Consider the following 9876-nt stretch of genomic DNA (forward strand, 5'->3'; position numbering starts at 1 on the left):
AATTCAGGAACTGGCCCTTCGGCATCTCGTCAATAGGTTAGTTCCGGAAAATGCATAAATATGACATAAAGCATGCATAAAACATGTAGATATCATCAATAATGTGGCATGGAACATAAGAAATTATCGATACGTCGGAGACGTATCATGTACCAATGCTCATATATAGGGGGAGCTCCTCTATATCTCTCACATTCTTGTTGTTTACATGATTCAGTCCTTGCAAATACTTGTGTTGTCATCAAACACCAAAAAGGGGGAGATTGAAAGAACATTTCCCGCCCTTTTGGGTTTTGTCTGTTTGATGTCAACACTAGATATATATTTATGTGTGTTGATGTAGACAGGTACAAGTTTTCAAAAGATATATTTGACCGGTGGAATGGTATGGCTGTTCTGAAGTATCTGAAGGCTTTTTATCTCTGGCGGAAGTTCCGGCCCCAGCTGGCGGAACTTCCGCCCTGGTGCTTCCAGCAGTGGCCTCTCAGCGCAGTTCTATCTGAAGTCTTTGTTCCCTGACCGGAAGTTCCGGTGGAGTTGGCCGGAAGTTCCGGTCAGCGGAACTTCCGCCCAACTTCCGGGCAAGTTCCGGAATCGTGACATTGTGGCTCAGTAATGTCCAGTATGGTTTTCTCGCAATTCCGGAACTTGGCCGGAACTTGGCCGGAACTTCCGGGTTACCGGAAGTTCCGCCCTAGTTCCGCCCCAATCTTTTCTGACATGGTCGTCTGAAGCAGAATCTTCCTGGCGGAAGTTCCGGCCCTCTTGGCCGGTACTTCCGGTGCCAGCCGGAACTTCCGGCCCTCCTGGCCGGAACTTTCGGTGTTACTGAAATTCGTCCCAACGGTCAGATCTGAGAGCTCCAATCATATAAATAGCTCTCTTCTCCAAAGGGACAAGTTGCTCAATCATTGCACAGAAATCTGCCAAGCCTTCATCACCATTAGAGCCACCTCAAGAACACAAGATTTGCAAGATCTCCTTCCTCCCCCAACCAAAGCTCTTGATCTTTGGAGATTCGAAGGAGAAGACACCGATCTACATCCTCACCGAAGCGATTTACATTTCCCCCTCATTTGTTTGAGGGCCCTCTTGCTAGTGTTCCTATTTGGTTCCCTAGTTGATTGTTGTTGGTGTGTTGTTGTTGATTGTTGTATTGTTACAGATTTGGGGGCCTCCAATTTGGTTGTGGATGTGTGCCCCAAGAACCTTGTAAAGGCCCGGTTTCCGCCTCGAGGAAATCCCTTAGTGTAAGTGGGCTAGGCCTTCGTGGCGTTGCTCACAGGAGATCTGAGTGAAGCCTTCGTGGCTGTTGGTTTGGCTTTCGTAGCAACCACACTCCTCCAAATGTAGACGTACCTTCTTGCAAAGGAAGGGAACTACGGGAATTATCTCCGTGTCATCGCGTGCTCCACTCTCGGTTACCTCTATCCTATTCTATCTCTTATATTGTGTAGCTATATCTTGCTTAGTTGTTTACCTTGTCATATAGGTAAATTCACTTAGTTGCATATCTAGAGAATTTACCTTTGTGTCAAGCCTAAATTGAAAAAGAACTAAAAATTGGGTAGCACCTATTCACCCCCCCCCCCTCTAGGTGCGGCATACGATCCTTTCACACGCGCGCCTCCTCCTTGGAGCCAGCCACCCACTCGCTCATCTTGATTTGTCGCATTCGTGTTGAGCGGATTGAGCCTTGAGCCTCGTGTTGAGTAGGTTTTTGCCACCTTTCTGAAGGAGATATGCCCTAGAGGCAATAATAAAGTGGTTATTATTTATATATTTATGTTTATGATAAATGTTTATATATCATGCTATAATTGTATTAACCGAAACATTAGTACATGTGTGATATGTAGACAAACAAAGAGTCCCTAGTATGCCTCTTAAACTAGCTTGTTGATTAATGGATGATTAGTTTCATAATCATGAACATTGGATGTTATTAATAACAAGGTTATATCATTATATGAATGATGTAATGGACACACCCAATTAAGCGTAGCATAAGATCTCGTCATTAAGTTATTTGCTATAAGCTTTCGATACATAGTTACCTAGTCCTTATGACCAAGAGATCATGTAAATCACTTATACCAGAAAGGTACTTTGATTACACCAAACGCCACTGCGTAAATGGGTGGTTATAAAGGTGGGATTAAGTATCCGGAAAGTATGAGTTGAGGCATATGGATCAACAGTGGGATTTGTCCATCCCGATGACGGATAGATATACTCTGGGCCCTCTCGGTGGAATGTCGTCTAATGTCTTGCAAGCATATGAATGAGTTCATAAGAGACCACATACCACGGTATGAGTAAAGAGTACTTGTCAGGAAACGAGGTTGAACAAGGTATAGAGTGATACCGAAGATCAAACCTCGGACAAGTAAAATATCGTGTGACAAAGGGAATTGGTATCGTATGTGAATGGTTCATTCGATCACTAAAGTCATCGTTGAATATGTGGGAGCCATTATGGATCTCCAGATCCCGCTATTGGTTATTGGTCGGAGTGAGTACTCAACCATGTCCGCATAGTTCACGAACCGTAGGGTGACACACTTAACGTTGGATGTTGAAATGGTAGAACTTGAATATGGAATGGAGTTCGAATATTTGTTCGGAGTCCCGGATGAGATCCCGGACATCACGAGGAGTTCCGGAATGGTCCGGAGAATAAGATTCATATATAGGATGTCATTTTATGTGAATTAAAATGATGCGGAAGGTTCTATGGAAGGTTCTAGAAAAGTCCGGAAGAAACCACCAAGGAAGGTGGAGTCCACATGGGACTCCACCTCCATGGCCGGCCAACCCTAGTGGGGGTGGAGTCCCAAGTGGACTCCCCCTTAGGGGGCCGGCCACCCCCCATATGGGAGGTGGAACTCCCACCTCTAGTGGGAGTCCTAGCTTGGGTAGGTTTCCCCACCATATGGAAGGTTTTTGGTTCGGGTCTTATTCGAAGACTTGGAGACCAACACTTGGGGTTCCACCTATATAATGAGGGGCCAAGGGGAGGGGGCCGGCCACCCAAGAACCACAAGGTGGCCGCACCCCTATAGTGGCCGGCGCCCCCTCTCCCCAAACCCTAGCGACCTCTCTCCTCCACCAAATCCCGCACGCTTAGCGAAGCTCCGCCGGACTTCTCCACCACCACCGACACCACGCCGTCGTGCTGTCGGATTCAAGAGGAGCTACTACTTCCGCTGCCCGCTGGAACGGGGAGGTGGACATCGTCTTCATCAACAACCGAACGTGTGACCGAGTACGGAGGTGCTGCCCGTTCGTGGCGCCGGAAGCGATCGTGATCAAGATCTTCTACGCGCTTTTGCAAGCGGCAAGTGAACGTCTACCGCAGCAACAAGAGCCTCATCTTGTAGGCTTTGGAATCTCTTCAAGGGTGAGACTCGATACCCCCTCGTTGCTACCGTCTTCTAGATTGCATCTTGGCTTGGATTGCGTGTTCGCGGTAGGAATTTTTTTGTTTTCTATGCAACGTTATCCTACACTTTCACTACTAGGAAAAAATCCTATCGCATGCGCACCAAAAAAGGTTACCACCCGAGCACCAGCGGTGGTACGCTATTCTAGAAGGTACTTTTACAAGAAGCCCCCTCCATTCAAAATTGGGAAGCAATCGAATCCATAGTTTTTGCAGAGATCTAGATCTCGAGGCTGAGGAGGAGCTCGAGGTGGCGTTGGAGCTCGAGGTCGAGGAGGAGCTCGATGCGGCGTGTCAGAGATCTAGGTCGAGGAGGAGACGGCGTCGGTGGTATCGTGGTTGACAGAGCAAGAGGAGAAGCTCGAGGCCGAGGAGAATGAGCTCAAGGTGGTGCTGCTTGTGACATCGGCGTAGCTCGAGGCGGCCGCGTCATGGTAGGAAGAGGAGAATAGGAAGAGGAAGAGGAGAAGAGGAAGAGGGGGAAATGATGAAGAGAAAGAGGAGAAGAGGAAGTGGGAAGAGGAAAATGGGAAGAGGGAATAGGAAAGAGGAAAGAGGAAGAGAGAAAAGGAAAAGGAGGAAGAGGAAGAGGAAGAGGTGAAAGGAAGAGAGAAGAGGAAAATGAAAAGGAAACGGAGGAAGATGAGATTAGTGCTCTCGGGTATACCCGATTTTTTTGCATCGAAATCTAAAACCTCCGAAAACTGTATTTTCCTTTTCGATTTTGAGGATTCTAAAATATCGCTAAACGCCCAAATGTCGTTGAAATCGGATATACCTTTTCTCGGCAGATACATCTTCATATAAAAAAACTTTTTTATTGGAGGTCGTATGCAAAATCTAGAGCCATTTTACTAAAACATGATGTCATTTTGCAAAATTTGTCAAAATTCATGTTTATTCATTTTCCTAACAACCAGAACACATAACATATGGACATCTCAAAGGATTTTGAAATGTGGAATTTCTATCATTTTCTTTTATTTTTCAAAACTAGAAAGACGATTGACTGTGGGGGTGGGGGTGGAAATCTACCAAGACGATACCTCTCTCGGGACCGACCAAGTCCCGCCATCTTCTACTTTGGTGGTGCGTTGACAAGGAGAGTTCTGTGGAGCTTCTGTTCTTTGGAGGTGACCGGAGTGGTTCGGGACGTGGCTTTGATGTTCGGCTTTGGATAGTCTTTTTTGTGTCGTAGTTGTAGTTCGGTGGTGGCTGTCTTCGGACTAGCCGGTGTGGAGTGGAGTGGAGTTCGTACTACCCTTGTTGTTTGCAACGAGTTGTAGTCATCTTGTATTCAAAATTCTGCCTTATATAAAGATACGATACGTCTTCGGCGTACTCTCGAAAAAAAAATCTGCCACCACTTACTGGACGTGTATGGCTATAGTGGTGGGCCGGTGGTATCAAGGGCCGGTGGTATCAATTTTTGGTATGCCGGTGGTATTTGAGCATCACCGGCGCCCAGAAATTTGGTGCTCCTGTGGTAATATAGGTTCAGCGGACCACTTTTTTGGCGTGTTGGCGGTAGTTTGGGGCCTATGAGCGTTTTCATAGTAGTGTCTCTATAATTGCGCCGCCACCGTAGTCTACTCCATCCCGTCCGCCGGTCAAACTATATTAAGTTTGACTAAGTTCTTATCAAAAATCATTGGGATGGAGGTAGTAGTACCTAGACATCTCTCAATCTACTAGTGTGCTGCCAACTAGACTAGCGGTAGATATCCTAAGCATCCGTCTACCCGTATCGACTAACATAAAGCAAAAAATCCAATATTAATGCATATTCTAGATTTAGTTTTCTTATTGATTATTTAATCAATCTAGAAACATGAATTTTTTTGAAGCCGTTCTAAACATGATTTTGATACTGGCAGGTGGTGCAATGTTGTAGGTAAAACCTATAATATCGCCAAACACCTCAAGCACATCACTAACATATTGTTTTAAAGATTTTTTTGAGAAACACAGTACAAACGCAAACGCTCACATACACGCGCGTACATTCACCCCTATGAACGCATACAATATAAATTGCTTTAAAGATTTATGATGGTCCTTTCCCCAATAACAGCATTTCATTATATTCAAGCGCTTATTAAATTAAGGGACGTGCCAAGTGGTTTCATTTGGCACCTCTAGCGGCAATTGGATATCGATGAAAAAGCTGCAAGACAGCAAGAGCTCACCTCCTTGAGGCAAAATGAAATAAAATACAGTAGAACTACGTGTAGCTCAGCCTTCATTTTAAATTTTCGATCAAGAAGCAGCAATATAACAAAGTGAGACCTACAATCTAGTGTACAAGCAGAGAAAGACCGTGGCGAAGACTGGATTCAAGGAGTGATCGTACGGGTTGAGGTCGTTTTCCATCACGTGCGAAGCCGCGCGCAGCGCAACCAGGCGTAAGTTGCAGTCTCGTAACCGGTGTGCCGCGCCGGTGGTTTTGGATCTGAAGCGGAAAATCTCGCGGCGACGCGCGAAGAACCTGGACTGTAGCGCCGGAAAGACGGAGGAAACGTTTAAGAAAAGAATGTGAGTGATTAGGCAGCGTGCCATCGTCGAGGCGGCCGCTGCCCAGATAGGCAGATATATAGGGTTTGGTGCGATCACGAAGACCGGCCAAGTATTGTACGTCCGATTTCTTCTAGAAGCACTAACAGCAAATGCAAATGTACGGACGCTCTATTACTTGGAATAAGTATTACACCTGGGCTCTGCATAACTAACATGCACACAGCCACGAAGAACCGGTTATTACAAACCAAAAAGGCTAGAAGTCTAGATAGCACCATAGCAAAAGTCAGAAAGCACAACTATGACCAAGCTGTAGATCACACTGTCATTCATGTTGAGAAAAAAAAAAATTCTCGTACCATCCAACCGTGTAGACACTTTCGTAAAGAGGTCTTAAACGAAGCTAACCGGTAGATGACTTGCAAAAGGGAAGACCATTTATTATTAAAAACCATGTCATTTCTACATAGGCATAGCGATTAAATAACGACAATCGCTCGCACCTAATAAGTAATTTAAACCTAGGATCCATATCATTAAATCACGTAACGAAAATATTGGCAACACTCCGTAGCGGATATAAGGTAGAACTTATTTGGATGGCTGACCATATAGAATAAGCAAACGAACACCGGAAGAAAAGATATTTAATAGTCTCATCTTCATGACACTTTTTGCTTCCCCGCCAATCGCATCTTGCAAAGTTATTTTTGGTGAGATTCACTCCACGAACGAAAATACCACGCAAACACCTTAGTTTTCAGCGAGATCTTCATCTTCCAAATTTTCAGATTATTGTACATAGAGGCCGATGAGAAAACATTAGTCCCAGTAAGGTTCTAAAGAAACACATCCGACCCTTGCGTCAACTCGACATAATCTAGACGTCATAACAAGTTATTCCATGGTGCTTGTCTAGACACAATCAGACTTGGTTGGAACAACACATTAGGTGGGAAAGTTTACAAAACCTTGGCGAGAGTATCACGGTTATGCCGCACGATACGGTACAAAGTCAGATATTGTTCCCAGAGGGTGGCATTACCGAGCCATTTATTCTTCTAGAGCCTACTCTCTAAACCATCCCTAATGGAAAAAAATCCATGTATGAAGAAGAATTTCTTCATCGTCACACAAGCCCTGTCAAAAAATTGGAGTCTCCAAGTTTCCAAAAAACATGAGACAACGCATATAAGCCGATTTAATTCTTTCTTCTAAGGAGGATTCGCTAGATTCCTTCTCCACTAATTAGATTGAAAAACCATTTACTAAGTAGGCCCCTATTTTTGATCTCGAGGTCTTAAATAACAAGACCTCATTGATCTTTAGGAAGACAAACCACACACCATTTCACAAGTCGATATTTATGTTTCTCAATATCCCATTGCCAGAAGAATCTTGACCGAAAATAATCTAGCCGTTTTAAGACTTCTCTCAGGCAAGTGGAAGAAATAAATCATGTACAGCCTCATGTTACTTATTACTGAATTAATAAGAATAAACCTTCCTCCCAAAAATCCTTTTCAGCTACTTAATCTAATTTGTGGTCGTTCCCCAGCCAACTTTTATTGAGCTAATGTAAGTCTCCGATAATAAATCTGTACCCAAATATTTAATAGGAAACTAGCCTTGCTATAGCCAAATATTCAGCATATAGGTCAACCTAATCCTTGGCCGGTCTCGCCGAAACAAAACAATTCACTTTTATAAAAATTTATCTTTAGGCCCGATCATTGCTCAAACTTTGAAAAAATTAGTTTTAGTTTTTTGCTTTTATATTGTCATGTTCCATAAAAAAGAATTGTATCAACAACGTACCGAAGAATGGATAATCCACCATCGACTATATGAAAAATCACAACTTCAATTTGGATCGATGAGGAATCACAACTTCAATTTGTCTATCAGATTTTGCCCCGTTTAGCAGAATTTGAGTGCTCATGAGTCATGATATATAATATTGCGATCACGTTTTAACTGAAAAATTGAACAATGAAGGGCTACGGTCACATTTGGCAGATCTACTGGGGAGGTGTTCTGTTTGCAATGAGAAGAGACAAGACTGAAGCTGACTGGACATTGCTTTGTTGTTTATTAGATTCTATGCAGTGAACCTGGGAGCTGTGCTTCTTAATTCGAAAAGAAAATCTATAATTAAAATCAAATAGGCTCTCGATACCTAAACCTGCCATGGTATTTTCAGTCATAGGTACATTGATCGCTCAGATTCTAGATGATATGATGTTTTTCATGGAGATTATTATGAATTAAGGTTGCTATCATACATGCATACATTCTAGAGACTGAAGTGGACTGCTGACATGAATGCCCTAACACTTCACCGCAAATGTGAGTGTTCCCCACATTCTGATCATGCAAATTAGCATTGGACCAGGAGAGCCGGAGGAAACTGCAGTCAGATCCATCTGGCTAACGTGCAGTCATACACCATGGCGCTAATCCAGTGCAGACCTCTCCATAGCAAGAGCAGACAGAAACAGATCGACGGCGGCACGTGGCGACGGCACAAGGCTACTCGAACATGAGATCGACGGCCTCCCAGGTCTCCACGTCGTCAACACCACCGTCCCGGCCGGCGTCCTCCAGCCCCAGGAAAGCCTCGAGCCCGGACATGCACTCCCGCAGCCTCTCCGCGCCGGCCGCGGCCGGAAGTGGCGACGAAGAGGCCGAGCTCTCCTCGGCGGCAACACTCCGTCCCTTCTTGGCCGCCACCGCAGCGGCTGCGGCCGATGCCGCGGCGCCGCCCACTGCGGGCGGGAAGTTGAGCTTGGCCTTTGCGCCGCGGATGTCGCGCGCCGCGACGTCGTAGGCGCGCGCGGCTTCCTCCGCCGTGGCGTAGGTGCCCAGCCAGACGCGCGCGCCCTTCCTCGGGTCCCTGATCTCCGCCGCCCAGCGGCCCCACGGCCGGCGCCTGATCCCGCGGTACGCCGTCTTCCGCCCCGGCGCCGGTAGCTTGGCCGTGGGCTTCTCGTCACCTTGCAAGGAAACAGGAATCAGCTGGTCTGGTTGATCATATATATACGGCAGGACGGCAGCTATTTTACATTACAGTACAAAACCATCGGTTATCACTCTACTGTGAGTCTGTGACCATGTTTAACTTCAGTATCATCACCAGCATAAAACAACAATGGACAAGTTGCATAAGACCAGGAATTGAGATGCAGGCGGCTGCAAGTATATATGAGCACAAGTTGAAGTTGATGATTGTACAAAACGGGCATCGGTCCACTAGCTAGTAACTACCGGTGAGGCTGGAGCCGCCGTCGGCTGAGGAGCCGGCCGGGACGAAGTCTGCGATGACCGCTCCGCCGCACATTTTCAGGCTACTAGTAGCTTCTTCTCGCCTTGTTCGCAAGGCTTTGGCAGCTAACTATGCCGGATGTTTCCTTGCTTGGCTACTGGAAGCCTGCCTTCACTCGCTCTATGCCTCTATATAATACTAGGCGAGTGGTAGAGCTAGTCCAGGAAACAGAAGAATGGATCGACGCAGAGGACCACGTGACGCCTTGAAGCTTGTTCAGTGGAACCTGGAATAACGCCGGCGACAGGTGGCACGGTAGCCAGGGAGACGTGGCGGCCATGGGAGCCCCGCGCGGCGGGCCGCGGCGTCACTGTGGTCTGTGGACTGGTGGGAGCGTAAACATGCGTTGAACTGGGTCATCGCGCGGTTCTGAAAAGGCCGGCCGGCCGGAAAGTCGCGCCACCAGGAATCAGCTGCTCCGCCGTCGGTTTCGCCAGAAAACGGTGGGTTCCCAACTTTGGATACCCCGCGGTTTTGCTCAACTTGCACAAGGTCGAAGAACACACGGCGTGTGCACGCCACCGTGGCCTTTCTATTTTATCTACAGTAATGCTGGCCATCGCGCCGGCCCGGCACAGCCGGCGCATGC

The 9876-nt window shown here is 46.4% G+C and overlaps 1 protein-coding gene across 1 annotated transcript; it reads right to left on the bottom strand.

The window, feature by feature from the left end:
* Window positions 1-8189: 8189 nt before the first annotated feature.
* LOC127317359 (ethylene-responsive transcription factor ERF071) lies at window positions 8190-9593 on the bottom strand. Its single transcript, XM_051347920.2, has 2 exons — window positions 9230-9593; window positions 8190-8958 (listed from the first exon to the last, which is right to left on the bottom strand). Exons 1-2 carry the CDS (start codon window positions 9300-9302, stop codon window positions 8495-8497), a joined length of 537 nt encoding a protein of 178 aa, XP_051203880.1. The 5' UTR covers window positions 9303-9593; the 3' UTR covers window positions 8190-8494.
* Window positions 9594-9876: the final 283 nt, after the last annotated feature.

Source organism: Lolium perenne, chromosome 1 (genome assembly GCF_019359855.2).
Source record: "Lolium perenne isolate Kyuss_39 chromosome 1, Kyuss_2.0, whole genome shotgun sequence".
Classification (NCBI taxonomy): Eukaryota; Viridiplantae; Streptophyta; class Magnoliopsida; order Poales; family Poaceae; genus Lolium; species Lolium perenne.

Bases quoted from the DNA above. Each gene is read 5' to 3' on its own strand.
- LOC127317359 (XM_051347920.2), bottom strand. From the start codon at position 9,302: ATGTGCGGCGGAGCGGTCATCGCAGACTTCGTCCCGGCCGGCTCCTCA. The intron at 8,959-9,229 runs GTAGTTACTAGC...TTTCCTTGCAAG, and splicing joins CGGCGGCTCCAGCCTCACCG to GTGACGAGAAGCCCACGGCC.